The sequence below is a fragment of the Engystomops pustulosus genome, chromosome 2, assembly GCF_040894005.1.
Source record: "Engystomops pustulosus chromosome 2, aEngPut4.maternal, whole genome shotgun sequence".
Taxonomy (NCBI): Eukaryota; Metazoa; Chordata; class Amphibia; order Anura; family Leptodactylidae; genus Engystomops; species Engystomops pustulosus.
Window position 1 is genome coordinate 147,002,133 of NC_092412.1, and position 22,399 is coordinate 147,024,531.

A 22,399-nucleotide genomic window follows, 5' to 3' on the forward strand; every position below is an offset into this window, starting at 1 on the left:
AACTGTAAGTTCATGATGTGTCATTATGCATCAGGGCTGGATTATAGGCGGGGCTCCCGTGGCGCGCCCTGGGGCCCCCATCATCTTGCCCACCCAGAGGGCCCCCCCATCATGCCCCCCCCCCCGCAATTGCACATCTCGCCCCGGTCATGACTTCCCCAGACCAGTGGAAAAATGTAATGTCACAAGAAGTGGCGGAGCCTCCTGTGAAGCCCCCTCTCAGTGCAGGAAGTTGGAGTTGTGCTGTGACAACAAACTACATGTAAGTGTACATGGGACTGCATGGCTGGTATGGCTGAGGTGTATGTGACATGGGACTGCATGGCTGGTGTGGATGAGGTTAATGTTACAAGGGACTGCATGTCTGGTGCAGGCTGAGGTGTATGTTACATGGGACTGCATGGATGGTGCAGGCTGAGGTGTATGTTACATGGGACTGCGTGTCTGGTGCAGACTGAGTTGTATGTTACATGGGACTGAGGGTTGGGGGCTGAGGTGTATGTTACATGGGACTGCGTGTCTGGTGCAGGCTGTGGTGTATGTTTTTTTTTTAAATCAGATAAACTTTATTAAAGCAGATAATTACAAGTATTGTCTTGCATTTCTTTATACATGTACCAAATAACATTGTTATTTTCTTAACTTAAACCCCTACCCAACCAACACCCCCCTCCCCTCACGGTCCATTCCCCTCTCTTCCCCCCCTCATCCTGATTGATAGGCTTCATGTCCAGATGCAGGACCCCCTACCTCTCCACATCTCCCCTATTTTCCTCACTTCCCTGATGTCTATCCTAGTCGCCATCTCTCCCATCTCCTGAGCATTTCTGTTGTTCCCAGTCCCGGACACTCCAGCCATTTACACCACTGCTTGTTATACTTCTTAATTGATTTTCATTTTATATATACTCCCAAATCCATTTGAAGCGTAGTATTCACCATTTTCTTAATTTCCCCAAGTCTAGGTGGAGTAGAATCTAACCAGTGTCTGGCAATAGTCTTTCGGGCCTGATATAATAATTTTGCCACTGCTAGCTGTTCCATCCTAGTTATTTCCAAGTTCCCTACACATCCCAGTAAGCATACTTTTGGATCATTTAACTCACCCGTTCCATATACTTTATTCACCAACCTACTCATTCTGACCCACAGTTCTTTCAGCATCGGACACGCCCAAAACATATGTAGGAGATCCACCCCTTCTGATAAACATCTCGGGCATTTATCATCCTCTCTAATACCAATCTTTTTCATCAGGACCGGGGTACGATAGGCCCTATGAAGTAGGAACAGTTGGGATCTGCGTTGTGCTACATTCAGGTATAGCTTACTTGGAGCCTCTAGTAGAGGTGTATGTTACATGGGACTGCGAGTCTGGTGCAGGCTGAGGTGTATGTTACATGGGACTGCATGACTAATGTGTATGTTACAAGGGACTGTGTGGCTGGTGAAGGCTGAGGTGTATGTTACATGGGACTGCATAGCTAGTGCCGACTGAGGTATATGCTATATTGGACTGTATGGCTGGTATGAGCTGAGGTGTATGTTACATGGGACTGAGAGTCTGGTGTGGGATGAGGTGTATGTTACATGAGACTGCGTGTCTGGAGCGGGCTGAGGTGTATGTTACATGGGACAGTGCGGCTGGTGTGGGCTGAGGTGTATGTTACATGGGACTGTGTGGCTGGTGCGGGCTGAGGTGTATGTTACATGGGACTGTATGGCTGGTGCGGGCTGAGGTGTATGTTACATAGGACTGTGTGTCTGGTGCAGGCTGATGTGTATGATACATGGACTGTGTGTCTGGTGCAGACTGATGTGGATGTTACATGGGGCTGTATGGCTGAGGTTGATGTTACGTGAGACTGTGTGGCTAAGGTGTATGTTACATGGGACTGTGCGGCTGATGTGGTCTGAGGTGTATGTTACATGGGACTGCATGGCTATGCGGATAAGTTGTGTATGTTACATGGGACTGCGTGTCTGGAGCGGGCTGAGGTGTATGTTACATGGGACAGTGCGGCTGGTGTGGGCTGAGGTGTATGTTACATGGGACTGTGTGGCTGGTGCGGACTGAGGTGTATGTTACATGGGACTGTATGGCTGGTGCGGGCTGAGGTGTATGTTACATAGGACTGTGTGTCTGGTGCAGGCTGATGTGTATGATACATGGACTGTGTGTCTGGTGCAGACTGATGTATATGTTACATGGGGCTGTATGGCTGAGGTGGATGTTACGTGAGACTGTGTGGCTGAGGTGCATGTTACATGAGACTGCATGGCTGTGCAGGCTGAGGTGTATGTTACTTGGGACTGCGTGTCTGGTAGGGGTTTAGGTGTATGTTACATGGGACTGCATATATGGTAGGGGTGAAGTTAGATATAATTACTGGGGATGAGGCGGCTGTATGCATCTATGTTACTGGGGATGAGTCGGCTGTCTGTAACTGTGTTACTGGAGGTGAGGGGGCTGATGTGTATGCTACATGGGACTGTGTGGCTGGTGCAGACAGATGTGTATGTTACATGGGACTGTATGGCTGAGGTGGATGTTTCATGGAACTGTGTGGTTGAGGTGTATGTTACATGGGACTGCATGGCTGTTGTCGGGCTGAGGTGTATGTTACATGGGACTGTGTGTCTGGTGCAGGCTGAGGTGTATGTTAAATGGGACTGTGTGTCTGGTGCAGACTGATGTGTATTTTTCATGGGACTGTATGGCTGAAGTGGATGTTACATGGGACTGTGTGGCTGAGGTGTATGTTACATGGGACTGCATGGCTGTGTGGGCTGAGGTGTATGTTACTTGGGACTGTGTGTCTGGTAGGGATTTAGGTGTATGTTACGTGGGACTGCATATCTGGTAGGGGTGACGTTAGATAAAAAGATGTGGCACTGGGGGCTTGGCAGCTGTATGCAGCTGTGTTACTGGGGATGAGGCAGCTGTATGCAGCTGTGTTACTGGGGATGAGGCGGCTGTATGTAGCTGTGTTACTGGGGGTGAGGCGGCTGTATGTAGCTGTGTTACTGGGGATGAGTCGACTGTATGTAGCTGTGTTACTGGGGATGAGGCGACTGTATGCAGCTGTGTTACTGGGGATGAGGCGGCTGTATGTAGCTGTGTTACTGGGTCTAGGTGGCTGTATGTAGCTGGGTTACTGCTGGGATAGTGGATAGTAAGCCGCAGGATGTGTGTATGTATGCTACGCTCAGTGGGGGCCTACACCAGATTTTGCACCCAGGGGCCCCAATCCAACCTTAATCCGGCCCTATTATGCATGTATGTGTTAGTATATGCATGTATATGTACAGTATGTGTACACTGTATGTGCCTCCTGTGTGTGTTTGTATATGTGAGTGTATGCATATGCCTAAACTGTAATCATATGATGTATGTGTGTATGTATGTGTTTTAATATATACATTTTTGTATGTATGTGGTTTTATATGCATATATGTATGTATTTGGTGATCTATTTATATTTATTTATTTAGGTATGTGTGTGTGTGTGTTAGTATATGCATGTAATATGAATATGTTTTTATAGGTAGGCTACAGTCATACCTAGTTTTGGCCCTCAGCTGTAAGAATACAGTATGTTGAAAGGATTCCCAATGTTTCCTTAGAACAAAGGAATACAACATATACCACTGTATACTCGGGTACAACCACCAGTCCCCCTTGAAAGCTGGAGGATGAGTGAAGATTACACACTCACCCAAGTCTTGCTGCCAGAAGGATATGATGCTGCTCAAAAGCAATACAACTGTATTGCAGTCTAATGTGAATACACTGGGGCACATTTACTAAGCTCCAATTGGAATGCATAAAAAGTGCATCCCTCCGACTAGAATGGGATATGCGCCCATTCACTAATTGTGTCGCACGCGTGATAAATGTGGCGCATGAGTTGCGCCACAAAATTTTTGCATAAAAAGTGCACAGCGAGGCTAATTGCACAGCTGGTATCTATCATGGCTGGGCGTCCTGAGCAGTCCACAGCAGCACCAGATGCTCCCATTGCCATTTTTCTGGAGCTACTCCGGCAGCAGTGTCCCCAGGTGTACGACTATGCCATCCGCGGAGCACGGGAGATGGAGGCGGCGAATCGGCAAGCCCCCCCAACATCTGTGGCCCCAGGATCTGCCGCTCCGGCCGCTGCTCCGGCCGCTGCTCCGGCCGCTGCTCCGGCCGCTGGTCCGTCCGCTGGTCCGTCCGCTGCTCCGTCCGCTGCTCCGTCCGCTGCTCCGTCCGCTGCTCCGTCCGCTGCTCCGTCCGCTGCTCCGTCCGCTGCTCCTGGGGATCACAGACCACCAGCTGCCGGGGATATGGATACTGGGGGCTCTGGTGCTGAAGATGAGGAGGACCCTGGCCGTGCAAAGAAGGCACGTTTCACGGAACGTGAAACGGAAATATTGGTTGAGGAGGTATTGTGACATTTTTTTAACTTATTTATACTGTTGGTGTTCTGTTCTACTCTTTACCCACCGTTGAAGAGTGTTTTTAATGAAGGTTTTTTTTTTTTTTTGTGGCTTTTGTCTTTTCAAGGTTACCCAAAATTATGACCATCTTTTTGGGAGGCTGGCAGATTCTATTCCCCTGTCAGCCAAACACCACATTTGGCAGGGGATCACAGTGCGGATCAATGGCCTAGGTAAAAATTGCATTTTGAATAGTATTTGAATTTTTTTATGGTCACTTGGATTGTAAATCTTGAAGGTGAGTGGCCTTTTTATAATGTTTTTTTTTTTTTTTCTTTTTGTTTTCAACTTTGCAGGAGTGGAATATCGTTCTGTTCCTGAGGTCCGCAAGAAGTGGTATGACTGCAGGAGGAGGCTGAAGGCAAAGCTGGCGAAGCACAAACAGTCAGCTCGGAGGACGGGTGGTGGCCCTAGTGTGGCCATGCGGATGTCGTGGGTGGAGCAGAAGATTAATCAAACAATACACCCCGATCTTACTGAAGGGATCGGGGATTTTGACACGGATGATCTTGATGTTGGTATGTACGTTTTATTTTATGTCTCTAATACTAATGTTTGGTTTCACTTTCCAAAAATATTTTGCAATCCTTTTTGGAAGCGGCTACTGGGGCGTGGAGTAGCCAGACATGAGGCTACACATTGCGGCTACTCCACGCCCCAGTAGCCTCTTTACTCCTCCTAACCTGACATCATTGGCACGTAGCTCCTCGTAGCTGCGCGCCCTTGTCCGATAAGCCAGAGTACTCCGCATGCGCAGTAGCTTTGGCTTTGTTCCCCAGAGTGCAGGCATTGTCATATCTGAAGGTTCGTGGCACGGGACAGGTGTCTGCTATGCTCACCAAATAATACCAACAACGATGCCACTGCCACCAATGTATTTTATGGGATTAGGCATATATGTTTGCCTGCCCCCCCGGGCAACAAGCAAGGCCCCCCCCGGGCAACGAGCAAGGGCCCACCTGCCCCCCCTTTTATTTTCACCCCCCCCCTCCTTCTCTTTGTCTTACATGACCGGGCCTGCTGTGGAGTACTTTGGATTTTGTGGACTCCAGCGAGGACCTGTAAATAAATATTGATTAAAATGGCTGACGAGGGTGTGTCTGGTTTTCTTTCTATAAAATTTATTTGTACAATGATGTGTTTGTCATTCTGTAAAATTAGCCATAGTAGTGGTGCTGTTTATTTGACAGTGCTCATTACTAAGGCCTGAACTTACTGTAAAATGGTCATTTTTGTTTTGCACAAATTTACAGTAACGGATATTAAATTACCCCGGTACCCACCGCCACCAGGGGTGCCGGGAAGAGCCAGGTACAAGCCAGCACCTGACCATCTAAAGATGGTCAGGCGCAGGGGCGGCTGCAGGCTGTTATTGTTGAGTTGGAATAGCCCCCTAACAGTGGGCTATCCCAGATCAGTAATGGCAGGCTGCTGCTGCTTTTTGTATCTTGCTGGTTTTTTAAATTGTTTGGAATACACGTCTTTTTTTTTCATTTAAATTTAATATATTGATGTGGGGCTCACCCGATTTTTAACATCAGCCAGATACAAAAAAGCAGCAGCAGCCTGCCATTACTGATCTGGGATAGCCCACTGTTAGGGGGCTATTCCAACTCAACAATAACAGCCTGCAGCCGCCCCTGCACCTGACCATCTTTAGATGGTCAGGTGCTGGCTTGTACCTGGCTCTTCCCGGCACCCCTGGTGGCGGTGGGTACCGGGGTAATTTAATATCCGTTACTGTAAATTTGGCCAAAACAAAAATGGCCATTTTACAGTAAGTTCAGGCCTTAGTCATGAGCACTGTCAAATAAACAGCACCACTACTATGGCTAATTATACACAACGACACAAACACATCATTGTAAAAATATCTTTTATTGAAAAAAAGCCAGACACACCCTCGTCAGCCATTTTAATCCATATTTATTTACAGGTCCTCGTCGGAGTCCACTGACTACAAAGTAGTCCACAGCAGGCCCGGTCCTTGAAGACAACAAAAAACACACACAAAAACAAAGGGGTAAGGGGCCATGCTCGTGCACTAGGGGGTTGGTGGCCATGCTTGTTGCCCAGGGGGCTGTTGGCCATGCTCGTTGCCTAAAGGGTTGTGGAACATATATGTCTAATCATATAAAATACATTGCCAGCAGTGTAATTGTTCATAGTATAAGTTGGTGAGCATAGCTAGGTTGAAATTCAAATTACTGTGCCTATAGGATACAATGGTGGCAGTGGGAATCGTGTTTGGTATTAGTTGAGCATAGCATACTCCCCTGTCCCGTGCCCCAAACCTTCACATAAGACAAGCTATGAGGAGCTGCGCACCGATGATGTCTGGTTAGGAGGAGCAGTGAGGCTACTGGGGCGTTGAGTAGTCATGACATCTTGCCTCATGTCCGGCTACTCAACGCCCCAGTAGCCGCTTATCAAAAAATACACAATAGGGCCATAAAGATTTGATAACAAAAAATACTGCACGTGAGGATTAGCTCAAAAAAGTGCTTTCAACATGTACTATACATCCACCTACCACCTGTTCTACCTTTCTAGGTATATTCGTGGTGGTAGCTTCCAAGTGTGGCTATCAATTTTAATTTAAGGTTACAGCACTCTATAGTTTTTGAATTGTAATTTACTTTGTTTTATCAACAGGGAGGGCTGCTCCACCCGCGGCACCACAGGCTGCACCACCACCAGCAAATGAGGCTGCACCCGGACCTCCATGTGCTTCGCCAGCCACTCCTCCTGCAGCCATATCACTTGGTGGGTCCAGTGGGGATGATGCTCCTGAAGTTGTGCCCGCTGAAGATAGGCCCATCACACTTGGCATATTTTCAAACTATATGGATAAAAGCCTTGAAGCGATGGGCCTAATTCAGCGGGAACTCCAAAGGCATGGCCGGATGATGGAGGAGGGGTTCCAGCTTATTAGTGGAGATTTAAGAGCTCTCATCAATATTCTGGGACTCCTCATCCACCAAGGAACTGTGGCTCAGGGGGGGAGTGTGAGTGTCCCTCCATTCTCCCCACCCCAGGTCCCCACTGGTGGGGATCCAGTGACACAGGCCAGCCCTGCCCCCAAATCCCAGATTCAGCTTCCAACTGATCAGGATTCGGGGTGCAGTTACGCACCATCGCTGGCAGGTGCACTGGATCCCTCTCCAGTGGGCTTGGGCCCTTCCCCTGAAGCCACGTTCCTACTTTCGGTCAAGGAGGAACTTAGATCCTCGGCTTCAAATCCACCGGGCACATCTGGGAGTTCTGTGGTGACGCGGCGGCAGGCAAAAAGGGGGAAGGGGCCTGTCCGTCGTTCATCACGTTCTTCCAAACCGTAATTTTTTTTGGTTTTTTTTTTTTTTTTTAACTTTATTTATTTTGGTTAACTTGATTTTGATCAAAAATGACAAATACATTTTTGATCTACTTTGTCTTCCTCTGAGCTGAAATTATTTTACTAAAGAATGAAAAGCATGGATCCATTTTGACATTGCATTTACTTTAATGCAATTCGAAATATACAGACATTAAGGTATCCAAAAAAAAAAAAAATGGGAACTGGCAAATCACTTTAAAAGTAAATCTCAGTGATTTGCCTGCGCCTTAGTTGTCCCGCTCTATTTGTGGGTTCAGCAGACACATCCCCCTGATGCTCTATATGCTCAGTTAAATCTGTTGCAAGGTCAATTTCTAGCCTGTTGGCTGTTGCAATGTTATGTAACATGCAACAGGCTATAATGACCTTGCACACAATGGGGGGTTTGTAGAGCATAGCCCCCCCTGAAAAATCCAGGCAGCGGAACCGACTCTTGAGAATTCCAAAGGTCCTCTCAATGGCACTTCTGGTTCTTCGATGTGCGTGGTTGAAGCTCCTCTCCTTAGGGGTGCTTGGCCGCAAATATGGTGTCATCAACCATGGCAATAATTTGTAGCCATTATCACCTAAAAACAGGACAAAGTAAAGCTAATTAGCTTAATTTCAAAAATGAGGCAGCATTCACACAAACATCTGCCTGCCGGGCGGCCGTGTGCTCCGTGTAATGGAGAGGAGAAGGGGTGACCGCTCTCCATAGCAATGCATGGGGGCTGCCCGTAACACAGGGAAACATAGGACATGTGTTAGCTTCCCCCCCCCCCCCCCCCATGTACGGTGTTGCATGTGTGCTGCACCATATTGCTCTGTGCGGCCATTGCCATCTATGGGGACATATGTATGGCCGTAAGTTTGCAGCTGTACATATGTCCCCCATACAGTAGTGTGAATGGAGCCTTAGTCCGAGCTTAGACTGACATTTTTGGATTATCCTCACAATATCCGTTTTTTCCTTGGAATCTGCTTGGTTTATCAGTGCCAATAATGCAAGTTATTTGCATTTGGGGATGTCTTCTTTTTCCACAATATTTTTAACAAAACATGATGGTAGTTAAAGGGGTTTTCCAACAAACGAAAGTTAAGCCGTATCCATGAGATAGTGCCTAACTTCATGATCAGTGCTGAGACCCCCACAGACTGCAAAAATGACTAATGGAGCAGATGGCCGTGCATGCCCATTCAGCTCCATTAATCTCTATGGAGCTGACAGAGATTGGTGAGCGCTGTGCTCGGCAAGATCACTCACCTCCATAGAGATTACTTGAGCAAAACAGTCATGTTCAGCCATCTGCTCCATTAGTCTGACTGAGCGGCGAGGGCTCCATTGGTAATGCAATCTGTGGGGGTCTCAGCACTGATCAGGGAGTTAGGTCCTATCCAGTGGATAGGGCTAAACTTTATTTTGTGGGAAAACCCCTTTAGATTGTGAGGTTTACAAGTTCAGTCACATGTCCATGGACAAAGTAGGTGTTTGTAACTGATACCCCTCAGTATGTATTTGTAAATTAGGCTTAACCCCACACTTTTATTTCCCTCTCTCTTAACGCCGGTTTCGTCCAATTAATTTCATATGCTGAGAATGTGTTTTGTTTAAATTATTTTGCCTTTTTTTTTTTTTTAATTCATTTGTTTGTGTTAACATTTTAGTTTACATTTTGTAAACTTTTGATAAAAAAAGGCAAAAATGTAAACAATACTCTTCTCAGTTTCTGAAAACCATAATTAAAGACAGACCTTATGGAGCATGACCACATTTTAATTGTTTAGTAATTGAAAGAGCATTCACATTCACTTACCAAGCAGAAAGGCGTCCCTGTACAATTCACTCTGGAGCCGGCGATTGAGGCCACAGTGCTCAAAGATAAAGGAATCGTGTGTCGAGCCAGGGTACTTTGCGACCACATTCGTTATGAGGTTATTGTGGTCCACGGTGACCTGCACATTAATAGATCTAAACATTTTTCGATTGCGGTACCGATATTCATCGGCCGCAGGAGGCACCAACGCCACATGTGTGCAGTCGATTAGCCCGATCACGTTGGGCATCCCCGCTACTTGCACAAACTCCGCTTGCGTCCTCCGGATGGCATCAGCAGTTTTGGGGAAGGCGATGTACTGTGTACAGAGCTTAAACAGCTCATCCACTACCTCATGGAAAAAACGGCTGAAGGTTGGCTGCGAAAAACCAAAACGCTCAGCAATGCAGTGCTGGAAGGACGCGTTAGCCATATAATAGATGGCCGAGACCATCTTGGTGAGTCCAGGCACTGCATGTGACCGTCCTGTTTTAGCCCCGATAGCTACTTCAAGCTTCTCATAGAGGCTTAGGATTGAAGCTCTATCCAGCCGAAACTGCTGATACACCTCCGCGTCCGTAAAATCTGCAAAGGACACACGAGGACGGAACACTCGAGGACGCCTCCTCTGCCTCCGTCTGCGCTGTCTAGCCATGATCCTGTCATTTTGAATGGCCACGTAGAGGATCGGAAGCATATCCATTGTCCTAGAATTAAGAATATGGAATATTAATTTTTTTTTGCTCATATTGGCAGATTGGTCAGATAAGGTATGTTACTTTGTGACTAATTTAAACTTACACTAAAAATTAGTTTAATCCCAATTTGTGGTAAATACTAAACACATTTTTAGTTTTTCCGGGGCCTCTAACAATTTGTATACATTTTTTTAATATTTGAATTTAAAAGTGTGACTTACCTTTGCAAATGCTTTTTTGACGAGTGTTTGTCTTCTTATTACCAACAATCTCCACTCCTGTTTTACAAATTGTATTGTTATTTTTTCCAAAATCAATCCTTTTTTGAAATTTATATGTGAACATTTACTTACCTTTTTGCTAAATTTCAATGGATTTATTGTGCACAATCAACAGTCAACTTTTCCAATCTCCTTCAGAACCCTCGACTCCTAACTCTCTCCATTTTGTTTTTATTTTGGAAACCATTTTATATTTTTTCCCTAAATTGTGTCGCACACACCTTTACCTTGTTGAACAAGCATAATAGCAATCAGTTTACTCATGCGACACTTTTGTGTCGCGGTTTGAATAGTGTCGCAATTCTATTTTGTTCATGCGCGCTTAAATATGCGCGCCCCCGTTTGTGACGCACGCTATTTAAATTGTGGCGCACGGCTGGTTAGATTGTGTCGCGCGCTTCAGCCATTTTCCAGCTTCAATCCTTGGTTTTGTGGCGCATGCACGGCGGATTTTGGCGCGAAATATTGAAAATCTGACGCCAGCAGCAGCGTCATAAATAGAAGCCACACCTGCAACTACAGCAGATACCGTGCACAGCAGCCAGGGAACAATACTGAGAATTGTAAGTACCCAAAAACAACACAAAATACACCCAAAACAAGGCAAAAAAAGGGGAAAAAGCCCCAAAAGAGAGATAAGAAGGGTGGATATACAGGGCAATGTAAAGGACAGTGAAGAAACACAAGCTAATGGCACAGCACATGTTGCAGGGTGATCGCATCGTCAGAATTACATGAGCTTAACATCATAACTTCTAATCCCTTCACGTAGATCTATATTGTCGTGAACGAGGAGGGAACAACCTTTCGAAAAGCAAGATGGCCACATCCTCAGGTAAAGCGCTCAATACATTTTATATAACTGCAAAAGAAACCTAGAAATGCAATGTTCACACAGAGTTTTCAATTATGGAGTTTTAAATTCAAAATCACAGTATTACCTAAAAGAAAATGTCAAAATGATTTTTACAGCAAAAAAGGTTGATATGTGTCATCACCAAAATATAAACATTTACATCAAAGTATATGGTCATGGGCGCATGCGTCACTAGCTACGCTTTGAAGTGCAGTGCTAGCGCAATGGGGGCGCACCCTGGGCTGGACACATTTGCAAATGCATTGAAAGGCATCTCCTGGTTAAGCAATCACATGTGTTACACTGGACACACTAATGTTTTTTTTTAGTGAGGCCCAAAACCATGCATTTTTAAACGCAGGACTAGCGCTGTCACCGTGTGATTCCGTTTTTGGCCAATACACATGCATTTAGTTGAAGCCCTTAGCGCTCTGCACGGTAGCTGTACTGCACTGAGATGATGCCGGTTCTGCTCTGCACAGGAGCCAAACCGCCATCGGGGGTTGCGGGATGTCAGCGTTAATCTACCGCTGACATCCACGGCTAACACCCGCGGTCGGAGTGGGCTCCGATCGTGGGTGTTTATTCCGTTAAATGACGCGACCGCACCATTTCACATGCCTTCCGGGGTTCTTTACCCCACGATCGGTGCCCCAGCGATGTTTTTGGGGGCGCCAATCGCTGCTATGGCACCTCTGGGGTCCGATAGGGGCCCCAGAGAAGCCTGAAGGCAGGGCCTTTAAGATGGCGTCTGTGGCGTCATCTTAAAGGCAAAGTGTCAGCCTATGCATCTGCATAGGCTGACACTGCTAATACCCTGCAATACATGAGTATTGCAGAGTATTATCATGAAGAACCAATCAGATGATTGCTTGTTGATGTCCCGTGGTGGGTCAAGAAAAAAAAAAAGGTAAAGAAAATGTTTTTTGTGAAAAAATAATTTAACAAATCAATAAAAATGGCCATAAGCCCAAAAAAATATAAAGATACAAATTACGCTCAAAAAAGTCAAAACAGTCCGTCACAATCCATAGAATAAAACAAAATAACTATTGGACCCATATGATGAACGCCATAAATCAAAAAATTACAAACCCGCCAAAAATTCTGATTTTACCTATTATATCCCACTAAAAATGCAATAAAAAGTGAACAACAAAACATATGTACTCCACAATGATACTGTTGCAAAGTACAACATGTCCCGCAAAAAACAAGCCAACAACCAGCTCTGTAGCCAAAAACGTAACAATGTTATGCCACTTTGAAGACGGCGATGCAAAAATGAGAGATTTTACAACACATTAGCATTTTTTTTTCCAAATTTATTAAAACTTAAGAAAAAATATTCATGTCTGGTATCCCCGTAATCGTATCGACCCATAGAATAAAGATAACATGATTATTAGGCTATACGGTGAACACCAAAATTTTTTATTTAACTAATCCAGTACAGAATTGATTCTTTTCTACTCATGACCTCAAAACAAGTTCAAAATTTGCTACAATAGGTGATACCAACCCCAAAATGGTGACACTGGAAAAAGCATCTCATCTCGCCAAAAAAATGCCGTCACATGGCCCAAATAACGTAAAAGCGAAAATTTTATAGCCTTCAAAAGGGGGCAACGAGAAAACTAAAATCCAGGCAGCTGCAGGGCGCTCCTTCCCTTCTGCGCCTCGCTGTGCGCCCATAACACAAGTAACGGCCACATGTGGGGGGTCGCTGCACTCTGGAGAAATTGTTGAACACATTTTATGGTGGGTTTTTGCTTTTTATCTTTTTGAAATGTGTAAATTTTAGGCCTAAATGAACATATAAGCAACAAAAATTGACCATTCTAAATTTCACACCCATTTGGATTCAATTACTAGGAAGATCTCAAGGAGTTAACAATCTTCGTAAATGCTGCTTCTGATATCATGAGGGGTGCAGATTTGAAAATGGGTTTGTTATATATGTGGTTTAGATGCTAAAAATATTACAATTCAGTGAAAACACTATTTATCCTCCAAATTGCCAATTTATCATAAAATATATATATTTGTAAGCTGCGCAACATCAAAATTAATTATCGAGACATTTTTTTAATTTATGCCAATGTAAATAAGACGATTGGAAATGTTATTCTGCAACTTATTTAGGTTGAAAAGCATCTGCATGAAAATGCAATGATTCAAAATTTTGTCAAGGTCACATTTATCCCAAAACTCAAGTTTGTGACATTTTTTTGGGGAATCAAAGCAAAAAATATCAGCCAACATTTACCACTAAAATGAAGTACAAGATGTGTGGAATCGTTTAGATTAGTAAAAGTGTTCAAAAGTTATAACTATATAAATCAAACCATATCACAATCCCAAAAATTGGGCTGAGCCTTAGGCTAGATTCACACTGCTGGGGTACGAAGCGGTTCGGTGCCGCACGTGTGCTGCACCGTACCGCTCCCGTAGTGCGCCATGCGCCCATTGCCGTCTATGGGGGACGTATATCGGCCGTATATACGTCCCCCATACAGTCGTGTGAATGTAGCCTTAAGCTGTAAAATGGCTGCGTCCTTAAGGGGTTAATACACAATGCAAAGACTGTGAAAACACACCATGAGAAGAAGGCCGAAGACGCCAGACATGTGATAGGCAACACAAATTCCGAGATCACACAAGATCAGGGTAAACCCAATGCAAATCTTTGAAACAAATCTATCATAAATAAGTTTTGAATTTCATATTGGTAAAAATATCAAATATCTTGCGTTCTTGTATTTTACAGATGAAAGCCAGGCAGGCACCAGCAGCGGCAAGAGAAAGCAGAAGAAGAGCGCCCCTTTTGATCGAGCAGAGCTCGTCGCTTTGATAACCATCTGCGACGAGCGGGGCTACGACCTGCTCCGTGAGACTGGTAGCTATAAAGCAAAGACCAAAATCATGGAGCAGGTCCAAGCCCATCTGCTCGAGAAATACGGCCGGTACCATTCCGTCCGGCAGTTGCAGAAGCGGTTCTCGGACATAAAGGTCCGTGAGGAGCGCTTTTTGGAGCGTGTCCGAAGCCGGAAACCGCTCTGCAAAAGGTTAGAAGATACAACTTGGTTCTCTAAGTAATGACATGTCTGTGCATTTTTTGATGATTTCTCTTTTTCTTTCTAGCCGGACGGGAGAGGGCACCGGCCGTAGAAGGGGCCTCTTCTTCTGCTTCTGTTGCTGCTGCTGTTGTGGTGGATGTTGGGGACGACTCTCCCCCTCCACCAAGCCCTGTGCCACCTGGCCAAGAGGTAAAGACTGGCATCCTTTTAGGAATCTAAGATGTTGAAAATGTAATATATACTAATTAATTTGTAATTAGTATTAATTTATATATATATTTTTTTTTTTACAGGATCTTGCTGTGGCTCCGGAGGAGGAGATGGTTACCCTGGTGCTGGAACCGGTGGAAGACCCACAAGAAGAGGTCCAGCCACCAGAGGTAGCCACCACAGCAGTGGCCGAGGGTCTTCAGATGTCCATCGGTGAGCAGCTCCTCCATGAAATGGAGCTGCTCAACCGAAAGATGGACATTCTGATGGCCCATTTCGAAAGGTTGTTCCACCCTCCTCGTTCTTAATTTTGTGGGTAACCATATGTGTTTTTTTGTTTAAAAGATTTTGTTTAAAAAACATTTAAAAATTTAAAAAAAAAATTTAAAAAAAGGAAAAAATTAAAAAAAAAAATTTAAAAAAGTTTGGAAAAAAAAAAATTTTATTTTTGAAAAAAAAAAAAAAAAAATGTTTGAACCAAAAAAAAAAAAAAAAAAAAAACCTTTTTACCATGATTATCCCCCAAAACAGGCAACGGTGTTTGAAAAGTTGTCTTTTTACCATGATTATCCCCCAAAACAGGCAACGGTGTTTGTAAAGTTGTCTTTTTATCATGATTATCCCCCAAAACAGGCAACGGTGTTTGTAAAGTTGTCTTTTTACCATGATTATCCCCCAAAACAGGCAACGGTGTTTGTAAAGTTGTCTTTTTATCATGATTATCCCCCAAAACAGGCAACGGTGTTTGTAAAGTTGTCTTTTTATCATGATTATCCCCCAAAACAGGCAACGGTGTTTGTAAAGTTGTCTTTTTACCATGATTATCCCCCAAAACAGGCAACGGTGTTTGTAAAGTTGTCTTTTTATCATGATTATCCATCAAAACAGGCAACGGTGTTTGTAAAGTTGTCTTTTTATCATGATTATCCCCCAAAACAGGCAACGGTGTTTGTAAAGTTGTCTTTTTACCATGATTATCCCCCAAAACAGGCAACGGTGTTTGTAAAGTTGTCTTTTTATCATGATTATCCATCAAAACAGGCAACGGAGTTTGTAAAGTTGTCTTTTTATCATGATTATCCCCCAAAACAGGCAACGGTGTTTGTAAAGTTGTCTTTTTACCATGATTATCCCCCAAAACAGGCAACGGTGTTTGTAAAGTTGTCTTTTTACCATGATTATCCCCCAAAACAGGCAACGGTGTTTGTAAAGTTGTCTTTTTACCATGATTATCCCCCAAAACAGGCAACGGTGTTTGTAAAGTTGTCTTTTTACCATGATTATCCCCCAAAACAGGCAACGGTGTTTGTAAAGTTGTCTTTTTACCATGATTATCCCCCAAAACAGGCAACGGTGTTTGTAAAGTTGTCTTTTTACCATGATTATCCATCAAAACAGGCAACGGTGTTTGTAAAGTTGTCTTTTTATCATGATTATCCCCCAAAACAGGCAACGGTGTTTGTAAAGTTGTATTTTTACCATGATTATCCCCCAAAACAGGCAACGGTGTTTGTAAAGTTGTCTTTTTATCATGATTATCCATCAAAACAGGCAACGGTGTTTGTAAAGTTGTCTTTTTACCATGATTATCCCCCAAAACAGGCAACGGTGTTTGTAAAGTTGTCTTTTTACCATGATTATCCCCCAAAACAGGCAACGGTGTTTGTAAAGTTGTCTTTTTACCATGATTATCCCCCAAAACAGGCAACGGTGTTTGTAAAGTTGCTGTAAATCAATAGCATGAGATGTATTTATTAAGGTATCAGTATTTTTCTTTGATGTCTGAATATAAACAAATGTAATGTGATTTTAAAACAGTGTTGGAATAAATTATTAATTTTTGCATAAAAATGACTGTTTATTACATTAACTTCCAGAATAAAACAGGGGCAGCAACACACTGGTGGGGGGGGGGGTGTTTGTTGACATAAACACTGTTGGGGGTTTATGGTGACATAAACACTGGGGGGGGGTGGTGACATAAACACTGGTGGGGGGGGGTATGGTGACATAAACACTGGTGGGGGGGGGTATGGTGACATAAATACTGGTGGGGGGGTATGGTGACATAAACACTGGGGGGGGGGAGTGCAGGGTCACACAGACACTTTGGCTAAAGATAACTTACATGATGTGGGCAGCTTGGTGTATTTGGCTGGGTTCACACCGTATTCTTGGTCTAGGCTCAGCGTTATATGTCACTAAAGCGGCTGACGTGTTACTTTTGTGTATACATTGGCAAATAGTTGCAGACGGCGGCTGGCCTTTTGCCTCCATCTGATGCTAAAACTTTAAATCAAGGACTAAACGTTTGCAAAAGTTAACAAATAATTTTTAATTATATTGCATCAGTAAATTCCGTAAAGCTTTACAAATAAATATACATCTTTCCACTATGTAGCCTCCACAAGAGCAATGTATGCTGGGTGGCATGTTGGCTCATTAGTTAGCATTACAGCCTTGCAGCCTTGTGGACCTCGATTCGAGTGACATCCAGGTCAACGTCTGCACAGAGTTTGCATTTCTCTCCATGTTTGTGTTGGTTTCCTCCAGGTCCTCCGGTTTCATCCCACGCTCAAACACATACTTGCAGGTTTTTTAGATTGGGAGCCCCATTGGGGACAGGGAACATTCTGATAAGGACTGATTATTAATTCTTATGTGCTCATCGGAGGCAAGGGATGCCTATGTTAATCAAAAGCATTGTTTTGCATCCTTATTCACTTTTGTCAATCACTTGTATCACTCATCATGAGATAGGAGCAGGGTGGAATACACATACATCACACCATACCCCTTTAAATGGGCCAGGAGGAGAGAGCATACCTGCAGACCTATCCCTTTAAGTGGGGCTTGAGGAGAGAGCATACCTGCACACCTATCCCTTTAAGTGGGGCTTGAGGAGAGAGCATACCTGCAGACCTATCCCTTTAAGTGGGGCTTGAGGAGAGAGCATACCTGCAGACCTATCCCTTTAAGTGGGACTTGAGGAGAGAGCATACCTGCACACCTATCCCTTTAAGTGGGGCTTGAGGAGAGAGCATACCTGCAGACCTATCCCTTTAAGTGGGGCTTGAGGAGAGAGCATACCTGCACACCTATCCCTTTAAGTGGGACTTGAGGAGAGAGCATACCTGCAGACCTATCCCTTTAAGTGGGGCTTGAGGAGAGAGCATACCTGCACACCTATCTCTTTAAGTGGGGCTTGAGGAGGGAACATAGCTGCAGACCTATCCCTTTAAGTGGGACTTGAGGAGGGAACATAGCTGCAGACCTATCCCTTTAAGTGGGGCTTGAGGAGAGAGCATACCTGCAGAGCTATCCCTTTAAGTGGGACTTGAGGAGAGAGCATACCTGCAGACCTATCCCTTTAAGTGGGGCTTGAGGAGAGAGCATACCTGCAGACCTATCCCTTTAAGTGGGGCTTGAGGAGAGAGCATACCTGCAGACCTATCCCTTTAAGTGGGGCTTGAGGAGAGAGCATACCTGCAAACCTATCCCTTTAAGTGGGGCTTGAGGAGAGAGCATACCTGCACACCTATCCCTTTAAGTGGGGCTTGAGGAGAGAGCATACCTGCAGACCTATCCCTTTAAGTGGGGCTTGAGGAGAGAGCATACCTGCAAACCTATCCCTTTAAGTGGGGCTTGAGGAGAGAGCATACCTGCACACCTATCCCTTTAAGTGGGGCTTGAGGAGGGAACATAGCTGCAGACCTATCCCTTTAAGTGGGACTTGAGGAGGGAACATAGCTGCAGACCTATCCCTTTAAGTGGGGCTTGAGGAGAGAGCATACCTGCAGAGCTATCCCTTTAAGTGGGACTTGAGGAGAGAGCATACCTGCAGACCTATCCCTTTAAGTGGGGCTTGAGGAGAGAGCATACCTGCAGACCTATCCCTTTAAGTGGGGCTTGAGGAGAGAGCATACCTGCACACCTATCCCTTTAACTGGGGCTTCTTGTTTTTCAAAAGCAACATTCTCCAAGTAGGATCCTAAGCAAAAGAAAATTGCCCTGACATTCACCTCCTTCAGCCCGGTGTATATGAGTGCACGTCTTGCGACACAATTCGGTTTTTTAAATTCGGGGGCTTGTCCGAATCATTCGTGGATTTCGAAAACCACGCCCACTTGTTTTGGCGCACGGAACTCGGCGCCCGTGCGACACAATTTAGACCCGTGCGCCAGAATCCCGGGGCTATTCAGGGAACATCGGCGCAAATCGGAAATATTCGGGTAACACGTCGGGAAAACGCGAATCGGGCCCTTAGTAAATGACCCCCACTGTATCTGAATTAGGAATGGTAGATACATTGGGGCAGATTTACTTACCCGGTCCATTCACGATCCAGCGGCGCGTTCTCTGCGGTGGATTCGGCTCCGGCCGGGATTCACTAAGGTAGTTCCTCCGCCGTCCACCAGGTGGCGCTGCTGCGCTGAAGTTCCCCGGAGGCGCGCTGGAATGCCCTGAAATTCCCCGGCCTATACCTGGTGAAGGTAAGTGTAATTTTCGCGACACATTTTTTGTCTTAAATGCGGCAGTTTTTCCGAATCCGTCGGGTTTTTGTTCAGCCACGCCCCCCGATTTCCGTCACGTGCATGCCAGCGCCGATGCGCCACAATCCGATCGCGTGCGCCAAAATCCCGGGGCAATTCAGGTACAATCGGCGCAAATCGGAAATATTCGGGTAACACGTCGGGAAAACGCGAATCGGGCCCTTAGTAAATGACCCCCATTGTTTAAAAAAAGGCTATCAGAGTGAGTGAAAGTATGCTATTAGCCACAAGTCCCTAATTTCTTAAGCTATTATATTGGAAGGCAATGCGCAAGTGACAGCTAGAGGAATGGGACTAGAGACGTTGTCACCTTATGACAACATGATTCTGGCTCAGATCTGTCCTGTGCAGTTTCTGCTCCTGCTCTCATCACATCAAATTTTCATAAATTCACTAGGATGACAGTCCTTGTTTTCCCCTGACAACTTAATGAGAAGGTACAGGATTGAATTTATTATGGGTTTTTTTCAGTTTACATAAATGGATTTGCTCTGTACCTTCTGTAGAGAAAAAAAAAGAAAAAAGAACCATAACTTTTGTTAAACCATTTTGTAGACCACATAAGAAATTGGGCTTTCTATTGTTCTTATTATGTTATTTGAAGTAAAATTGTAAAGTTGATGGAATTGTATTTTTATTACTAGAAGTTTCTAGCTTTTACCAGATAATGTTGTATTCAAATGTTTTATCATTCTTGTCAGAAGACATAGCAGTGCTCAGCAGCATAAAGGGGAATTTCAGTAAAAGGACACAACATGAGTAGATCCCAGTGTTATGGTCTGTGATCTATGTTGTGTTTTGATTGGATCATCATGCATGCCTACTTTAGAAAATATTCTATGTAAAAATGCACAATATTTCGATTTATACATAGAACTTACTCTTAAAAACCCAATCTAATTCTTATATTGCCAGAAACATATGACTTGCTGGCCACTGTGACAAGGAGGATACAGAGATGACCATAACTTGACCATAACAGGTATATCTAGAGTAATCATGGAGCCATGAATAAGGAAGCATTTCAAAAGTACGTAGGCTGATTCAATCATCTTCTTTGTTTTTATTTGTCTACTGGTGGATTGTCACTATTTGTATGCTGTTTTAAGAAGCCAAGGGTTTCCTGGAGCTGGACTTTTTCCCAATTTTTGAACCTGTCTCTTACTTTCAGAACCTAAGGTGTTCCTGCTTAGATACTCTAAACCACAAATAGAATGTTTTTTCTCTAAGGGAATAAATATTGGTCAATTAATTCTGGCAAAAATTGGGCAAATTCGAAAGTCACCACAAATCTCTCCAACTCTTAAAGCAATTATTCTATGTTGGAACACCTTACATACTATAGACATTAACAATAATCTAGAGAGTCTTGACTGGAAATATTTTTCTATCTTATTACTCACTTAACATATCCTTCATTAACTGTCAATGCATGGTTGGCTAAAGGGTTGCTGTCTTTAGACGCTTTTATCGAAAACAACAAAATAATGGCACATCAAACACTCAACACTAAGCATGGCATAAATATTTCAGATCAATACAATATTATAGAAAGATTCTGTAATAGGTTTGGGAACCCTCTCTCATTGTATAGAGAAAAATCTCATGGACCTAAAAATCACCTCATTCCACCATCACTAATAATTTAGTCTTTTCAATATCACATCCCTTGAAAATTTGGGGAAAAACCCTAGATATTGTCATCTCCCAACAATGAATGAATGGATTAAAACTTTTTCATTAATTCGTAAATCTTTGAAAAACTGCTAACAGGTTGAAGCGGCCATCAAAACTATACTTAACTGGTATTATACCTCAGACAAGCTTTTCCACATGTAACTTGGTACTTTCCACCTTTGCCGGAGGGGCTGTAGAGCCAGAGGAAACTTGTATCATATTTTATGGTCATGCCCTTGTATATCTAATTTTTGGCACAGAGTATTTCAACTATTAAGTTAATTATTTCAATACACACTTTCTGCAAACCCCAAATGTACACTTTTGTTAATAGATTTGGCACTACACTATACCAACAAAATGCTGGCAACCAAAGTTCTTAAAATTTCCGGAGAAGGAAGGAGATGGAAATCTTCTTCTATTTCTACACTAGAAGATCTCATAACTGAAATTAACCAGCTATATTCATATTAATAGGCATTAGCATATGGTTTCTTGAAATCCCCAAATCCCTTCAAAATATGGCAGCCCTGGATGTCTTCCACATGTGAAAAAGAAGAAAAATAGTTCAGCTTACCACTCTTGTATATCCGTATCGCTTCTTCATGCCGATGCACGGATGTGCTGTGCGGGGACCATAGTTAAAACTCCACTTTTATTAGAAGAAATTCTTTAAAAACATATAAGATGTCCTATGGCATGGCAAGTCAACGCGTTTCAGACTTCTCTAGTCCTTAGTCGTAGCCTACAACTAAGGACTGGAGAAGTCCGAAACGTGTCAGACTTGCCATGCCATAGGACGTCTTATATGTTTTTAAAGAATTTCTTCTAATAAAAGTGAAGTTTTAACTATGGATAAATGATGAATAGAGATGAGCGAACATACTCGTCCAAGCTTGATGCTAGTTCGAGCATTAGCGTACTCGAAACTGCTCGTTGCTCGGACGAATACTTCGCCCGCTCGAGAAAATGGCAGCTCCCGCCGTTTTGCTTTTTGGCGGCCAGAAACAGAGCCAATCACAAGCCTGGAGACTCTGCACTCCACCCAGCATGACGTGGTACCCTTACACGTCGATAGCAGTGGTTGGCTGGCTAGATCAGGTGACCCTGGAATAGACTAGCCCCTGCCTGCGCTGCTCGGATGATTCTGTGTCTGGATGCCACTAGGGAAAGAGCTGCTGCTGGTCAGGGAAAGCGTTAGGGTGTTCTATTAGCTTACTGTTAGGCAGGAGTGATTCTACAAGAACCCAACAGCCCTTCTTAGGGCTACAATAACGTTATACTTTTTTTTTTTTTGTTTGCTTGTGGCTGGGCTTGCTGGCACTAGTAGTTCAGCTAGTACCTTATTGTGAGGAATTTGCAGGGGGACTTGCTACCGTTGTGTTTAGCTCTT

General features: G+C 44.1%; 2 protein-coding genes across 2 annotated transcripts; one reads left to right on the top strand and one right to left on the bottom strand.

Moving 5' to 3' along the window:
• The first annotated feature begins 4,909 nt into the window (after window positions 1-4,909).
• On the top strand, window positions 4,910-7,820 carry LOC140117059 (uncharacterized). The gene is made up of 2 exons (XM_072133489.1): window positions 4,910-5,000; window positions 7,138-7,820. The coding sequence occupies exons 1-2, from the start codon at window positions 4,910-4,912 to the stop codon at window positions 7,818-7,820; spliced, it is 774 nt and encodes a 257-aa protein (XP_071989590.1).
• Window positions 7,821-8,053: 233 nt separating this feature from the next.
• On the bottom strand, window positions 8,054-10,354 carry LOC140117060 (putative nuclease HARBI1). Its single transcript, XM_072133490.1, has 2 exons — window positions 9,652-10,354; window positions 8,054-8,424 (listed from the first exon to the last, which is right to left on the bottom strand). Exons 1-2 carry the CDS (start codon window positions 10,352-10,354, stop codon window positions 8,054-8,056), a joined length of 1,074 nt encoding a protein of 357 aa, XP_071989591.1.
• Window positions 10,355-22,399: the final 12,045 nt, after the last annotated feature.